Source organism: Drosophila simulans, chromosome 3L, assembly GCF_016746395.2.
Source record: "Drosophila simulans strain w501 chromosome 3L, Prin_Dsim_3.1, whole genome shotgun sequence".
NCBI lineage: Eukaryota > Metazoa > Arthropoda > Insecta > Diptera > Drosophilidae > Drosophila > Drosophila simulans.
In genome coordinates, this window is record NC_052522.2 from 215222 (window position 1) to 231424 (window position 16203).

Here is a 16203-nt window from a genome sequence, read left to right on the forward strand (position 1 = left end):
ATATGCCTGATACTTTCTTCGAGCAACCGAAGACCACTACTTGTTGCACCGATAAAATGTTATATTTTACCAAATTAATTATTTTTGTCTACTATTTAACAAATTCATATTATAATCATTAAAATACTTTTAGGACATCCAATTTACGCAAGAAACTATATATATTCAAAAATCTTTAATTCGATTGTTTTAGTTATTGGTAATATTAGGTGAATCGGAGGGACAAAGAGGGTTTGAATTGTATAAGGTATCTTCTGCAAAATCGTGATTATAAATTATTACCAGTTCAGCCAGCCACAAGGCCAAGGAAGGCTCGTCCGTAACAAGCGGCACACTGAAATTGTAGTACACGTTAATACGATTCACAAAACAGGTTGAAACTGTACTTATGTGTATTTATATATAGATACATACATACATATACATATACATATATTAATATATATATATATATATATATATATATATATATAATATATATTGTGTTTGTTTGGCAAATCCGTCACATGCATTTTATACTATAGCATAAAAATATTTACATACACACAGGAAACATTAATTGAATACCAATATTTTGTATAATTCGGTTCTCAAAACGCGCCGTAGAGCTTAAAACCACAGAACATATTTAGATCGATTGTGTAGATGTAATGATCTAGTGATTTTTGGTTGAGCAGATGTATCTAAAATAACAAACGATAACTAGTAGCTAACGGCTGAGTTGGGGAATTGTTGTCTTAGGACTATGCGAAATTAAATTACGTTTCATTGCCTTCGTCGGTCGATTTACATCTTCTCCTGTATGAATGGATGAACTAGTGCCTGGTTAAGGGAGATCCGTTTAGCCGGATCCAAGGCAAACATGTTCTCTAGAAGATCCTTGAGCTGGGTGACCTTGCGATGTTGATCGTCTGGCAAGTTTTGGTCAGCAATTAGTTCCTGCTGCAGGCTACGCGAAGGTTTGACTACAGGCATTACAACAATTTTTTCCTGTGAATGTACAAAATTGGCATTAGATTCTCTCTTTATATCAAAAACACTTACCCTCTCAGTGAGCTTATCTATTTCATGGTAGAGAAAGTTGCAGCTTTGGTCAAAATGCTGTTCTCTAAATTGGCCTTTTCTGATAATTCGGTTTGGTATCTTTCCTTTTACGTCCATGAAAAACTTTAGCATCTGATTGTTACTCTTCCCGCTAAACAGAATCTTTCCTGTGTATAACTCATAAATTGTGCAGCCAGCAGACCAGGTGTCGATTCCGTAGTCATAGGGAATACCCAAAATGATCTCTGGTGAGCGGTAGAACCGCGATACCAAGTACGGTGTTATTTCGTTGTCGCTGATTGCCGAGGCAGAACCAAAATCACACAATTTAAGTATCAGATTATTTTCGTTTACCAAAATGTTATCCGGCTTAATATCAGCATGCAAAATGCCCGTCTTTTTTAACAATTTGAGTGCTAAGAATAGCTGCTGCGTGTAGCTACGCACTGCTTTGATGTGGAGTCCCACATTCTTGCCATACTTTTTAAGTACTTCTCGCAAATTCATTGCTAATGGCTCAAACACCATACAAAGATGCTATAGTGGAAATATAATGATTGAAATTCGGTCGACACTAAGTTGTACAAACGATGAATTACCTGCTTGTGAAAGAAGTGACGATACAGTCGCAGGCAGTGGAAACGATCCTCTGGATCGGCGTCGTTCAGCTTTTTTAATATTTCTAGTTCCCGCAAGCCAGTTTTGTGCCTAATAAAAGAAACAAACGGCATAAATAGACCTAACAAACAAAAAATTACAAAATACTTACATTATTTCGTTGTTTCGTATGATCTTAATGGCTACATTAGCTTGCCCACGAGCTTGGTCTCTGCCACGCACTACGTTGCTGAAGACACCCTGGCCTGTGTATCCATTCACTAGGTATCGATTGTCCAAAACTTCACCGATACGAACTCGGTAATAACCTTCAGCGTCGTCCCAGTTGTCTGTGAGAGCGGGATTTTCGTGTTGATGCTTATTTTGGACGATTGTGTTGGGTGACTGGTGGGATTTGAACTCGGAATTAATAAATGGGATGAAGAATTTGAGTTTGAAATTTACAATTTTGCGACTCACATCGAAATTGGAATCCACGTCTTGGTCGGCGAACATATCCCACTCGTTTCGTTTTTCCTTTGCGGAGCAATTCTTTTGGCTAGTCGAGTTATCCATATCTTCGTGTTCCTTTGGCATTTCCGAGATAAGGGGATTCGGGCAAGGCAACGTGGGCGACGGCGTTCTTAAAGGTCTTTCGCGTTGGGATGACCCTTGTGAAGTACTTCGAGAGTCGTACGAGACCGAGTTATGAGGAGCTGGCGATTCTTGCCCAGTGCCCAGCTTCTGATTACAGTTATAAGACAAAAACAATAAGTTTACAGTAATAAATAATAAAAAAATTGTTTGCCTACCTTGAGTAGCTCCTCGCGCTTCTTTCTACGTAACTCAATGATACGTTCTTCGTCATCGTCTTCCTCCAAAATGTCAATGTTTACGTTCACCTCCTCATCACTGCTCTCCTTGTCGAGCTTATTTTGCCCCTCGCTCAGCGAACCCTTGTACCGATCTCTATCCCCGTTGTCTGTCCCGCTGCGGGCTCCTCCGCGCCCGCCACCACGATCCCGGTCCTTTTGCCGCTCCCGCTCTCGTCGCCTGTCTGACTCAAACTTACTGCGGCTGTGCGACCGCTGCATACGATTTGGCCGAACGTCTCGCTCCCGTGCACGACCTGGTCTCATATCAGTGGGTGGCGGCGGCCTATCCAATCCTCGCCGATCCCGGTCCCGGCTATGGTCTCGTCTTTCCCTTTGCTTGTCGCGGTTTATTTCCTGTCGTAGGTCCTCCATGTTGCGGTTGCGGCTCCGCGGTCGGACCTGCGTCTGCTGATCTGATGCTCGGCGACGTGGGGGTGAACGGTCGCGATCCCTCGAACGACGATCCCTACGGCAACGGCTTCTCGGAGCTGCTGGGAGCGGAGATGCGTGGCGCCTTCGTTTCTCGGGCGTAGGCGAGGGGGTTCGCTGGCCTCCGCTAGAATCATCCAACAATATTACATCGGATTCATTTGAGTTATGCGTGGTAGACTTTTTAATATTAGCATGTTTACTGGTTGCAGTAGCCAACGGCGCTGCAGACTTGCTGGGTTGGGGCTGCGGTACGGATGTGACAGCTTTGAGCACTGATTTGGTGTGGACAACCAGCTGCTGCGAGTGTGTGTCTGGGAGGAGATCGCCTTTATCCTCCGCCTCTGGATCCGACATATAGGCGCCCAGGCGCGCCTGCAGAAGGGCCTTCTGACGCATCAATTCCTCCAAATTAAGCTCGTCTTCAATAATAGACAAAATAATAGGACTGGCTGCATCGGCGGGCCTGAAATCAAGAATGAAAAGTTCAAACACCATATGAATTACGAAATCGCTCCCCCATGGCATTTCACAATACTTACACATCGCTTTCGCTGCTAGAACTGGCCACCTCCAGGACGGGCAGCATCTTATTCTGAATAGTTTTGGTGATTTCTTCAACAAGACTGCTCGGATCCGTCGGAAGTAGGGGTTTGCCGACACGGAAATCGGCTCCGTTCCGGCTGGCCTTCTGCATGATTTCTGTGAACTTGCTGCTCAGTCCACAATTTTGTGATAGTTTTAACTTTGCATTTTCCGGGGCGTCAGACTCGTTTGTGGATTCGCTAGTTCTGTGGGGTCGTTTTTTTGCTTTCTTCTGCTTCTTGTGGACATGCCTGTCCTTTTCGGTCTTGCCAGTCGAGGATTTTTTATGTTTTTTGTGCTTTTTAGCTTTTTTGTGCTTGGTCCGACGCTCCTCGGTCTCGCTGTTGTTGCTGGAGTCGTAGCTATTCGGTACAGGAGGGGAGCAACCCAAGTCAATACACACACATGCGGTCGGCCTAGTAAAATTAACTTACCTTTTGTCGTCAGCCATTATTTGATTGTTTAACACTGTAAACTTCAGATGTGCGCACACAGTGCGTTCATAAGGTGTTCGGTAATTCTTTGCAGATGGCTAATGAAACTTATAATTTTCCTCTTATCGTGTTCTTCCTCTTAGTAGCTTTTTTAGTGTGACTGCACGCCGGACAAAAGTAAATACGTTTTGAAAATACCTTTTGGGATTTCGGAATAATTTCTAGTATATTTGTAAGATTTGTAAAAAAAAAAAGATTAAAATCTAATTTTGTAACATTAATTTTTACCCCCCTCCCCAACGTAAATTATTGTCTTTTGCGCAAGTCTAAATTGGAAATAAAAACGAAGGAATTTCAAAACAACAGTTGAATTTTTATATTATAGTTCATGACATTTTATTTGTTTTTCATTGTACATGCTAGCTCTTCTAACCTAACTGGCAACAGCTACATCCACGTCGTGCTCATCTTTGTCGATGCTTAGCTCAAGCACCGTGTCCTCTTCTACGGACATGGCTTTAGAATCCTCCGTGGAGACTGAGTGAAATTTGGGTTCGCCGCGGGCTCCTTCGAACTTTGTGGGAGTGCTGTTGTTGAGATCGTCGTCTTCATCGCTTACCTCCATGATCCCATTGTCGTCTAGGTCCGGCTCAGAGCGGGCATCGCAGTCGCTTGACGAGGATGATGCCGAGGATGAGCTGTTGTCCTGGTCCAGCTGCTGTTCCAGCTCGTGAATCGTGTACATCAGCAAAGTGAAGTCATTGCGTCGTTTCTGAAACTTGCGCTCCATCTTTAGCTTCTTTTGCACCAAGTCGTCAATCTCCCTCCTAATGGTCTCAATGTGTCGTTGTGTTTCGCTGCGGTCCGGTTGGTCCTGGATGAGCGAGGCCAGCAGATCGTACTCCATCTTGTTCTTGCGAATCTGCTTGGCAGTGATTAGCTCCTTTTTACTGGATTCGATTTCCGCTTTAGCCAAAACAATACTTTCTTCGTGGTGTTCAACTAATTGTGTGTAGTTGTCACGCTCACCGGCGATCATCTGCAGAGTTTGTACGTTCTTCAACGCAGTAAGCTTGCACTGGGCGAATTGGGCCATCAGTCGGTCGTACATGATGGGACTGAAATTCGGAAAAGAAGAAATATGTACACCATGTTTTGAATCACACATATCAAATTTCTTACTTGCTGTCCGGCGAGTCACTGGCCCACTTCAGGAACTGTTTTAGCAACACTACTATTCTCCGATCCTCCCCAGTTCCATCCCCATCAATCAGCAGGCGCTGCTTTATGATTTCTTCTGGAAGATAAGTTTAAATATCTATTCCCAAATGCGAAAATAAACAAAAACAACTTACCGTCATTCATCTCCATTAATTTCCGAACTACCGTATCGGAGTGTGGCCGAAGCTGACACTGCTCCGACATACCACGCAGTACGGTCCTACTGTACTTGTCCTATCATTTTAATTTGGAGAAAGTATTGAATTATGCCTTCCCTTTTATATCCCGCCCATAGCCAAGTGTAGTGCCGTAAACTTTCGGACATCAGCGAATCCCATTAACTAAGTGCACTTCTTGCAGAATGTCGGAAACGTCAAGCGTCGACGTGGATGCGGACCGAGATGGCAAAAAGATGGGGGAGGGCCTCCGACAGCGCTCGCAACGTCTCATTGTCCGCCTCCAGCAAATGCAGAGGGAAATGGAGTCTAATGCATCCAGCAACGACCTATCGGCCAACCAGGTCGTTAATCCGCTGCAGCCACAAATTTGCTGGGCGGAAGCACGGCCACATCCCAACCAATCACAACCATCTGCGCGGAGCAACAGCAGGCAGGCCATTCCTTACGGTGTGCCAGTATCCGCGCCAGCGCCGGTAGCTATGCCCTTGCCCTATCACGTAGCATTCGCGACCTACCAGGCGACCATGCAGATTCCCTGCGTGCAACCACTTTCGCATATGCACGTCGTGTCTAGTCCCAGCCATCGGCTAATGGCGAAAAAGAAGTCGAAGCGGACGCTTCGAAATGAGGTGGAGGCTCTTCAGGATATGGTCAAACATCTTTCACACCTCTCCCCAGATGTTAACGCGTATGCCTGCCAGCTGATACGTAAAAACGAGATCCTTTCTCAGCTGGAGTGGAGTCAAACCAGGTCAGAAGCACAACCGCAACAGGTTGGGTACCAGGGTCGGCATCGCCACGATTCTGAGGTCTCAGCTACAAACAATGGAAGTCATGTACAGCAGCACCCAAAACTAGGACGAAGGCAACGCAATCGCAAGAAAAACGATGGATCCGGTAGCAATGGGACCCAATCGCAAAAAACCGAACTAGAGGCCATGCGGTCGTACATAAACAAGATTGTCCAACGTTACGTGGGCATGGATCACAAGTTGTCGGAAGACCTGATTTTCAAAGGTAACTTCTCCGACCTGGAAGCGCATGCGCAGAGACTAGTTGCTGCGGGTTATGGGCGAATTGTAGAAGAGGAAATCCGGGTAAACCGGAAGAACAACAGACAGGCCTTTATTATCATGTCCACAGATCGAGAAGCACTCGAACGAGATGGCATCGTGCTCTTGCCAGTGGCCCGGCGCTATGCCTTCGAAGGTGACAAAGTGCGTGCATTCGTGCTAAACCCTGATACCCAGGGCAGTTCAAAGACAGCTGAGCCCTCGTCTGGTGGAATCACTGGTGGGAAGCCGTCTTTATCTCTTGGTAAGTTTATCGGCAAACTTATAATACTTTCGACTGATGATAATATCCTATCAAGCGGATGGTGAGGAGCTTTCGGACGATACCGAGTCCCAGGGCTCTGAGTCCGATACCGACAACGTGGTCGTCATATCGTCGGACAACTGCCCCAAAGCGTTTGTCATAGCAATAACTAAACAAACTGAGCTCCGCCAGATCGTGGGAACCATATCGTTTACGAACCCCACCAAGCTTTGTGACGACCAGCTATTCTACAAATTCCGACCGTACGATTTGCGTGTCCCCATGGTCTACGTTCCGAAGGATGCCTGTGCCGCCCACATCGGAAACAAACAGCAAATAGACGTGTCCGGCCTCTTATACCTGGCCAATATACTCGAGACAGATTGCAATGGGCACTGCATCGCTGAACTGATCCAGCCGGTTGGACGCGTCGGTAATTTGGACGACGAACTTAAGGCAATTCTGTTTCATAACGGTCTCCGGGATATAAAGCCATTTGAGCAACGATTTAACGACATTTACTCCCAGCCGTCTCCTCCGATAAGCCAAGACGATCTCCATCAGCGAAAAGACTTAAGAAAGATGTGCATATTTACTATAGATCCGATGACTGCTCGCGATTTGGATGACGCCGTTTCTATAGAGAAGCTAGGCGACAATGAATATGAGATTGGCGTCCATATATCCGATGTTTCGCACTTCCTGATAGAGGACAATGAACTGGATAACATAGTGAAGGAACGCTCTACGTCTATTTATTTAGCCAACGAGGTAATCCACATGCTGCCTCAGTCTCTATGCATGCGATGTTCCCTGCTCCCTGGGGAAGACAAGTTCGCTTTTTCCGTCTTCTGGCGGATGAACGGGGAGGGAGTCATGCTACAAAAGGAGCCAGAATTTTGCCGCACAGTCATTAACTCTTGCTCGCAATTTGCTTATGAACACGCTCAAAAGATCATCGACAACCCTAATGAGCGGTTTACCGAGAACGACTTCCCGACCATCCTGAATGGATTTAATCCCGATGATATCAGAAATAGGGTACTGTGGCTTCACGATATTGCAAGCTCCATACGTAAGACACGTTTAGACAACGGCGCACTAACAATTAACAATGCCAAGCTACGCTTCGTCCTCGATCCAATTAGTGGCGAACCGTTGTCATTTGAAGTGGAGAAACAGCGAGAGGCTAACCGCCTGATTGAAGAGTTTATGCTTCTGGCCAACCAGGCAGTCGCCCGCTTTATACACGAATCTTTTCCTGATATCGCTGTACTGCGTAACCACCCTCCGCCACTTACTAAGTCCCTTAAAGCTTTACGGGAAAAGTTTCTTGCTCTGGGTTTCGAATTGGACTACAGCTCGTCTAAGGCGCTCCAGGAGAGCATGGTGCGTTTGTGCAATGAGGCGCCCAATCCTGTCGCAATGAATGCCTGCCTCAGCCAGCTTTTGATGAAACCAATGGCCCGTGCAACGTAAGTGTCTCAGTTTTCTAATAATTACTCTTCTCACAATTTCCCCCCTTTAGATATTTTTGCAGCGAGGGTAAATCAGAACCGGCCGACCTGTGGCACTACGCCTTGTCCATACCCATATACACTCACTTTACTAGCCCAATCCGTCGGTATCCTGATATTATGGTGCACCGGTAACTGTCACATACCTTTAAAGTTCGCCTCCCGTACTTAGAATTTCCTCCACTCTAGACTTTTGGCGGCGGGACTTAAATATTGTACACCGCCTAGACGTACCCCAGATGATCTGCACACCTTAACAAAATTAGCTAATGAGCGCAAGTACAATGCAAAAATGGCCGGAGACGACTCTGCTAACTTGTACTTCAAACGCTATGTTCACAATAAGCAGGGCATATACATGCGTGCTGTGGTCATTGAAATATTTCAGCATATGATGAACGTAGTTACTTTAGAGTCGGGCCACGTTATAAGCATTAACTACAAAATGCAAAAGGTCCTCGTAGACACACACGGCGCACCCAATTACATTCTTATTGCCGAGCGAAACTTAAAGCAGTCACCTAGGAAGTTGCAGCTGCTTTCCGTGGTCCCCATATGTCTGATCATTTGGGATAAAAAACTAACTGGATTTTTAAAGATGGGAGAACATATTTAGGCAAAAAAGGAGCAGATGTAGTTCTTCCCGTAGGAACAACCCAAAGCAACAGCAGCGTGTTTTTTCAATATCCAAAACTGTTTATAACTTTACACACAGAGGGGACATTAGTTTTGTTTAAAAGATTCCTTCCGTTTCAGCGTCGTTAAATGAAAGAGTTATGCAAAATCGAAAAATACCCCAAACTCACTCTTTTGAACCACATTGTGGGTCCGAGCTTTATGCTGGACAAAAATTGACTCTGTGATGCCTACAATTTCGGTTTGCATATCATAAGCTTGTAAAAATGTATGTACATATGTGCTATGTAAAATCAAGGCTTAACTGCTTATCAATAAAACAATCAAGTTAACCGGAAATGAACGCACTAAGCTTATATTTTAATGATTTTAGATTGAAGAGTCCCCTTTTTGGATCATGTTGACCAATGTTAATCGAAAATAAAGGTCATTTGGGGTCATTAGCGATAACGTTAACGGCAAAAGTTTTAAGCATGAGGATTTTTAAATAAAATTTTCAATCGACGCAGAAGTAGCTACATCGTCTGAAATGTCTAGTTTCGGAATATTTGGTAGGTTGTCCAGGTCGTGGAATCACCTATTGCAGCTGACGGTTTCTTTTTAGGCGTCGTCCTGCTTATAGTTGGAATTATTCACAGCCACTGTGATTATCATCCAATAATATAAGGAAACTACAGTCTAGGTTCCAATGCACGCAATCCTGCCTGACCACCCCTGAGTACAATCCTGTCTGCAGGACTGACATGGTGAGCTACGACAATGAAAGCAAATTGAAGTGCGCAATTAAATGCGGGTTAAGTAAGTACACACTAGCTGCACAAAAGTCTGCAGATCGCATCCTTGTAAAACTACTTTCACTTTTCATGCAAATATCAAAATTCTATACACGGGACAGTGCCGAACACCGCCAAGAGAATCATTACCGCGTCAGTCTAGTAGTGTCAGGGAATGAATGATGCGAACGTAAAGATCAAGCTGCATGATGTATGTATTCTCCTGAACATGTAAGTACCTAGGGTATAATTCACACTAAATTTTAAAATAAAGACATGTATGTATGTATGTATGTGCATGGATAAACATGTGCATATAATTTTTAAAACATTGTTCACATAATGCGTATACTGGTTTTAAATTCCAATTCCTGAATTTACAGGAAAGCGAAACGTGCTTTACATCCTAAAAGAATCAATTGCGTTAATCTGGTAGGCAACCGGCCTATAAATAGGCGTCACTGGGTTTTCGGGGACCTCAGAAGTGCCTCGTATTTCAAGCGAAGCGGAAGCAAGAAACTCTCCCGAAATGGATTGGATCAAAATATTTGGTAGATGCTGTGACGACCTGAGATCAGCGACATCAACTTAGACTCTAATTTCAGGTCTTGCCCTGCTTTTGATTGGAATGGCGCAGTGCCACCCGCAGTTCGATAGCGGAAACCCGTGGTTGCGGCCTCGTCAACCGACTGAACCTACGATTTCTCCGGATGCAGGGGGCAGCACCCCGACCAACGCTGCTCCATCAACCACCCCGTCCCCGCGCTATTTCGCCTGTTTCCATTCATGCCCGGCCACCAGCGAGTACAATCCAATCTGCGGCAGTGATAACGTGAACTACTACAATGAAAACAAGTTCAACTGCGCCTTGAACTGCGGCCTAAGTGAGTATATAGGCTGCTCCCCAGATTCCTTTCTAAAACACCTTCTTCATTACAGACATCCGGAAGGTGCACAAGGGAATTTGTCAGACTTAGTCTAGATCGCTTGACTTCAGTTCATTTGTGTATGTAAGCATGAACGTATTGCAAATACTCTATTCATCGTCTGATCGATGACATCAGCGAATATAAATATGAATGTACATACATGCATACTTAAGTACATACATACATACATAAATAAAAACTTAGCGCTGTTACTGGTATATGGACGGTGTATGACCCCAAAAAACACAGAATCTCTTGCTTCCAATCAGTCGCAGTCGGGTTGCTTGTCTGTTCGCCTGTAGCGCTAAAGTCTCCATCATCTATTACTTATTTATTGACGCTTTGTAAAAGTAAATTTAAAAAAATGGTTTACGTATTCAGTAAGTCGAGGCCACACATTTATATATATGTACATACGTACAAATATATATTTACATATTATATATATACGTACCTTGCGTTCATCCCACTCGCAGCTCTTGTGGTGTTAATCTTTCCCGTCTTGTTGTTGGGTGCACCATGGGAAGGCCCACATCCTAAGTCTCAGGTGGAATACATCAGCAACGACAAGAGAGTTGATTCTGGCTTCGCCAACCCCAACATCGTGCCCATCACCAAGCCGTCAGTCGTGACCCAAACAGCTCCTCCTCCACCGCCAAATTCCAAAAACTTCGCATATAGTCCGATGACGCAGACCTGGACCCTTATTGCGCCAGGCGATCCGCTGCCCAATAATGACACCCTCGTCTGGAACCAGAGCAATGACAAATGGCTCACTCGCTAAGCAATGCAACCATCGATGGCTTTGCTTTAATCATTGTGTATTAATATTAAAATAAATATAACTAATTCACTGACCCGGTGTAGGACTTAGCGGTGGTGACGATTGTGACTGGAGGCCACAGACTGACCCTGCTGCCGCAGCCGGCACAACTCGTCGGTACTGTAGTTCAGCTTTCGGGTTGCGTTTTCTGAGAAACGCTCGAACTTGGCCACTAGGTCCATCAGTTGGGTCTTGATCGCCTGCACCTCGGCGTGCACTGCGCTTAGGACATTAGCCTGATTCTTCATCTGTACTGTTTCCTCCGCCTCCTGGCGGAACTGCTGCGGCACATTTGTAGCGGATCGGGGGCGCAAAAGCTCGTGCATGTGAAATAAATTCTGTGGAGCCTTCTTTGTGGTCCCCGTGGCAGGTTCTGGCTTGAGGAAATCCGTGTGGAGCGGCTGCTGCTGACGCTGTAGACTGCGGCTGAAAATGTTGTAGTTGTTTTCAAACTGGCGGCGTCGGAGGCTCTGGTTTCTGTCGCGCCGTTCGGCCACTAGCTTGTAGACATTTAACTTAATGTCCTCTGGCAACTGATTGTCCCGGGGGTCGTTGGGCCGTATAGTGAACTGAAGTTTGTCCCGGGACGTGCGCAGCAGAGCACTCCTCTTACACAGCTGAATAAGATTGGTAGGCGCACTTCGCAGCAGGCGGGAGAAAAATAGGCTTTCCAAGCGTGACACAAGCTCCGCTTGGCGCACGAGACGATCGAGCGTGGCGCTCACTTGCAAGCCTTGGATGTCGCTTACGGCCAATCCCACCATTAGATTGGTTAAAATTACCGTAACAAGAAGCACGAAGGAGAGAAATATGATGTGAGCGGTGACAGGGAATTTGACTGCATAGTCCCCATAAAAGATGTCTTCAAACTCCAGTTCTCCAGACATCATCGTGATAGACTTCAAAAAGGACCATGTGATGTTCTCAAAGGCAGGATAATCATTGAAGAGCACGGCAAAGCTGAGGCCAAAAGCCACCAGCAGGCATATGTAGGCGAGCAGGAATTTCGCAAAGTTAACGGCCACTAAATATGTACACAAGTAATTTACAGAATACCTTCAAACCTATGATCCAGCATATTTACCCTTTGTAAACATTTGAACATATACGCCAAATATGGGGAATCTTCCCACCAACATCATTAGCTCCAGCCAGACGAGCAATATCACTATAGCTGCCACGTGATGCTGCCACACCGGCACTGCCGTTAAATCGTCAGTTCGCACGGTCTCCGGGGTTACACATAGGAGCACACCGGTTCCAATAGTCCATTGCAGCCAGTTCTCCCAATATTTTGCGTAGCCACGAAGTCCGTGTGCCATTTGAAAGACCTCTTTCCCCAGCAGAATTAGGTTTAGTATGATCACCAGATATCCAATAGTTGAAACGTAACCTGGAGCCACGCACAACTCCTCCTTCTTGCAGCAGCGGACATACACCCAAATTACATAGAAAGTGAAAAGGATCACGAAAAGCGTATGATACGCGAGGCTCATAAGGAAGAACTTCCGAATGCGACGCCACTTTAGAAAGAGGAAAGTTTCGCAAAGCGGGTGCATGAGAATGCGCTTCTGTCCCACTTCTATCAGGGAGAGCAGTAGCTCGGTTTCTCCCCGATCCATCGAAGAACTGGGTACCAAAAGCCGGAAGTCTAGCTTTATCTGACAGTCGACGTCACCGATTTCCTGATCGTTCGCCTTTATCGAACAGTCCAGCTTTTGCATTAGTTTGGGTATGATCTCAGGAGTGCGCCTTACTATAAATGATAGTGCCGATACACGCCCGTCCGTCCTGGCGGTAATATCCGCCCCGTGTTCTGCGAATAAAAATTACCATTTAGTAATGCAAACATCGCTTAACAGATGATACGGGTCCTTGCCTATGAACGTGTACACACAACTGCTAAATTCATTCAGTGCTGCAATGTGCAGCGGTGTATATCCATAGTTGTCTGCCTGTAAGTAATAATCATACATTATTCTAATCGTAAGTAAAAGCTTGTCTCTCCGATTTGATGGAGCCTTTTAAGAATGACGTAAAGAGCCACTGGTGCCTTACACCTTACACGTATGCAACGTATTCTTACAAAAGTCACTGGATTGTATCATTTGATTTATAACATTTGATGAATATTAACATGCTATGCTAGAATCGAACTCATCTCGAGATCGTGCTTATAAAATTATATTTTATGTATTCTAGCATTTAAGCGAATGGTAAGTAGCCAGATAAGGATCAATATAAGCATTTATATAAAATTCTTATCGTTCTCTCACAAGTTGGTTATAGTTATAGTTTTATACTCTAACTTTATTTAATTAAAATAATATTCCGAAACAACGTTTTTGACGATTTCGTTGACCCTTCCTCATTAAGAAAAGGAAAGCTGTTTATACTAATGTCTTCATTATCATTTACTTTTTAGTAGGAAAGACACATTATATTGAATGATAGTGTTTTGTGACCAGCATTCATAGGAATCTGCCGCCTACCTTGTTTACATCTGCTCCCGCCTTTAGCAAGGCATTGCAGCAATCCAAACTCCGCGACTGCTTAACGATGGCGGCGTGCAACGCGGTTCTACCATCTCGGTAGACGGCGTTCACATTGGCTCCGTAGGATATGAGTAAATCCACGGTGCCGATTGACTGCGAAAGGCAGGCGAGGTGCAATGGCGTCTGATGGCTGGCGTTACGGCAGTCCACTTCAGCACGGTGTTCCAGGAGCAAGCGAGCACATTCTACGTAGTCGTTTTCGGCAGCTGCAATTTGAGGATTTACCAATCCATTATGCAAAGCACTTGTAACCTCCTGGCCCCTACTCACCCAAGTGCAGGGCCGTAACCTTTCCCTCGCCAAACTGCGATCGCACGTCGGCGTTGTGACTGAGAAGAAGCTGGACGCATTTGGCGAATCCTGCGGCGCTGGCGGTGTGCAGGGGAGTTTCGGTGTACACCTGCGGTGTGTTTGGGTCGGCTCCGTACTTCAGCAGGATCTCAACGCAGTCCACGGCGTTTACATCGATGGCATAGTGCAGAGCGGAACGCTTTTCGATCCCAATGTTGATGCTCGCTTTGCGCCGCAGCAACAGCAGGATGCATTCAACGCTTTTTGAGCTAATAGGGAGTCCCTTGATTAAAACTACGTGTCTGGTGCTGTGCACATGTGAGGAGCGCAATTAAATGAATGCCCTCTTACCTGGCCGCACAGTGCAGCGACGTGACCTCCTTCCTGGCATCCCAGCGATTGGGGTCAGCGCCGAAGTCGAGCAAAACCTTCGCTATGGGAGCGTTTGCCCGACAGCAGGCGAAATGCAGTGGGGTCCGACCCCTACTGTCCGCCACATTCGGGTCCGCGTTGTAGTGTTTTAGTAAGAAGAGAGTATTCTCAACGCTCCCGAATACCGAGCAGCAGATCAGTGCCAGATTACAGTCAGCAGAGTCGGTCATTAGTTCTATGTGGAGGTTAGTCTGGGATATGTTAGGTACCGTGCTGTGAGGTACTCACCCAGGAAACAGCCGGATTGAACCATGTCCACGACATGCTTTCCGCCTGGAGACTCGTTCAGGGTTTCCTTAATCTCGTCGAGGTCCCAGAGGATCTGATTCTGCTGTTGGCGCGCAAATATTTCGTGCGCCTCGTCGCTGAAAACTCCGGCGCTGTTGGCCTCACTGGAGATGCTCCGCTTGTCCAGGAGCAAGTCTACATCCGCCGTCTGATCGCTTTCCGAGTTCCACTTCAAGTCGTTTTCCTTCCAAAACAAACAAAGGAATTGCAGGCGGCTGACATGTAGGCCAAGTCGTTTTACTTACAATAATTGAAAAGCGCACGTTCTCCATCTTAACGCCGCCACTTCTGTCTGCGCCGATTTGTTTACACTCCCGTGGCCTAAACAACAATAAACTTTTGGCTGCGGCCGAGTCGGGCGGCTGTTCAGCTGGCTCCGGCTGCTGTTCGGGTCGGCCCACCCTTCTTGTAGGGGTCGACTACTTACACTTACTCGCGGAGATAGGCTGCGATCGCCAAAAAGTCATGGCACGCAAATAATTACCCCAGGCCAATATGTGCGGACACTCAAAATCTCTTGTGCCCCTACTTTGTGTATTGCGGCATGTGTGGCGACGTTCACTTGTGCGATCGGTTTATTTCGATATTTGTTGGAATATCTGCATGTCTGGCGGATTCTTTGCACCGCTGGCAATGGCAATCTGTGCTAATTTTTCACGTTCGCAGCTGCTCCCCCCACGTTCCACCTTCGCAGTTGCCACTGATCCGCCACTGGATACCTTAATTGTGTGCACGACCGACGGCAGCTAAGTTGTACGGCGAACTGAACCGATCGCTCCAGATCTCTGCCTCCAGTGCCAACACTTCGCACTTGTTCATTGCAAGTGTACTTGCCGTACGGACGAGTGAGCGGCTAGCAAAGTGCGTGAATATAAAACAAACTGTTAAATAGCCCGCCAAACAATCTCTAGACGCCAGCCCTGGCACATTGCCATATTCAACTTGAAATACACTATATGTAAGTTAGGGGTAGTATTTCGTTGAGAATGTCTCATACTTCGACATATATCGCTGCCCTGTCATAATTATAGGGATTTTTGCAGTTATTATACACGTTAAACGTAGAGTAAGTGTGTACTAGATCCATTGAAAAGTACCTAGTACCTAGACAGCAGATGTGGCAACGCCCATTTTTACAATCTACCAAACCGCCCAAAAATGCAATACCCACACCTATGAAAAGTGTTTTGTTTGTTTTCTTGTCATTATTTTATTAGTCGCATTGCCAATTGCAAAAAACGGTATACCATCTAATGCACACAAGCTGTCCAAAATGTT

General features: G+C 45.7%; 6 protein-coding genes across 8 annotated transcripts; 3 read left to right on the forward strand and 3 right to left on the reverse strand.

The window, feature by feature from the left end:
- Positions 1–555: 555 nt before the first annotated feature.
- LOC6736209 (serine/threonine-protein kinase PRP4 homolog) lies at positions 556–4159 on the reverse strand. Of its 2 annotated transcripts, none has more exons than XM_016170538.3 (8): positions 3965–4159; positions 3488–3892; positions 2454–3411; positions 2122–2385; positions 1814–2046; positions 1644–1752; positions 1045–1581; positions 556–990 (listed from the first exon to the last, which is right to left on the reverse strand). In XM_016170538.3, exons 1-8 carry the CDS (start codon positions 3979–3981, stop codon positions 787–789), a joined length of 2727 nt encoding a protein of 908 aa, XP_016029652.1. In that variant the 5' UTR covers positions 3982–4159; the 3' UTR covers positions 556–786. The 2 variants fall into 2 exon arrangements, with proteins under 2 accessions (XP_016029652.1, XP_039149705.1); XM_039293771.2 differs by having other exon boundaries at positions 2107–2385.
- A 176-nt stretch (positions 4160–4335) lies between these two features.
- LOC6736210 (THO complex protein 7) lies at positions 4336–5460 on the reverse strand. Of its 2 annotated transcripts, none has more exons than XM_002083069.4 (3): positions 5320–5460; positions 5147–5261; positions 4336–5082 (listed from the first exon to the last, which is right to left on the reverse strand). In XM_002083069.4, the coding sequence occupies exons 1-3, from the start codon at positions 5387–5389 to the stop codon at positions 4398–4400; spliced, it is 870 nt and encodes a 289-aa protein (XP_002083105.1). In that variant the 5' UTR covers positions 5390–5460; the 3' UTR covers positions 4336–4397. The 2 variants fall into 2 exon arrangements, with proteins under 2 accessions (XP_002083105.1, XP_016029653.1); XM_016170534.3 differs by having other exon boundaries at positions 5147–5258; positions 5320–5393.
- On the forward strand, positions 5352–9173 carry LOC6736211 (DIS3-like exonuclease 2). The gene is made up of 5 exons (XM_016170573.3): positions 5352–5486; positions 5546–6681; positions 6737–8156; positions 8210–8329; positions 8388–9173. The coding sequence occupies exons 1-5, from the start codon at positions 5452–5454 to the stop codon at positions 8812–8814; spliced, it is 3138 nt and encodes a 1045-aa protein (XP_016029655.1). The 5' UTR covers positions 5352–5451; the 3' UTR covers positions 8815–9173.
- An 824-nt stretch (positions 9174–9997) lies between these two features.
- Positions 9998–10859, forward strand: LOC6736212. The gene is made up of 3 exons (XM_016170574.3): positions 9998–10158; positions 10213–10491; positions 10547–10859. The coding sequence occupies exons 1-3, from the start codon at positions 10137–10139 to the stop codon at positions 10582–10584; spliced, it is 339 nt and encodes a 112-aa protein (XP_016029656.1). The 5' UTR covers positions 9998–10136; the 3' UTR covers positions 10585–10859.
- On the forward strand, positions 10788–11393 carry LOC6736213. The gene is made up of 2 exons (XM_002083072.3): positions 10788–10916; positions 11013–11393. The coding sequence occupies exons 1-2, from the start codon at positions 10901–10903 to the stop codon at positions 11318–11320; spliced, it is 324 nt and encodes a 107-aa protein (XP_002083108.1). The 5' UTR covers positions 10788–10900; the 3' UTR covers positions 11321–11393.
- On the reverse strand, positions 11313–15881 carry LOC6736214 (transient receptor potential channel pyrexia). The gene is made up of 8 exons (XM_002083073.4): positions 15171–15881; positions 14866–15109; positions 14557–14812; positions 14185–14474; positions 13852–14120; positions 13239–13314; positions 12444–13175; positions 11313–12383 (listed from the first exon to the last, which is right to left on the reverse strand). Exons 1-8 carry the CDS (start codon positions 15195–15197, stop codon positions 11407–11409), a joined length of 2871 nt encoding a protein of 956 aa, XP_002083109.2. The 5' UTR covers positions 15198–15881; the 3' UTR covers positions 11313–11406.
- Positions 15882–16203: the final 322 nt, after the last annotated feature.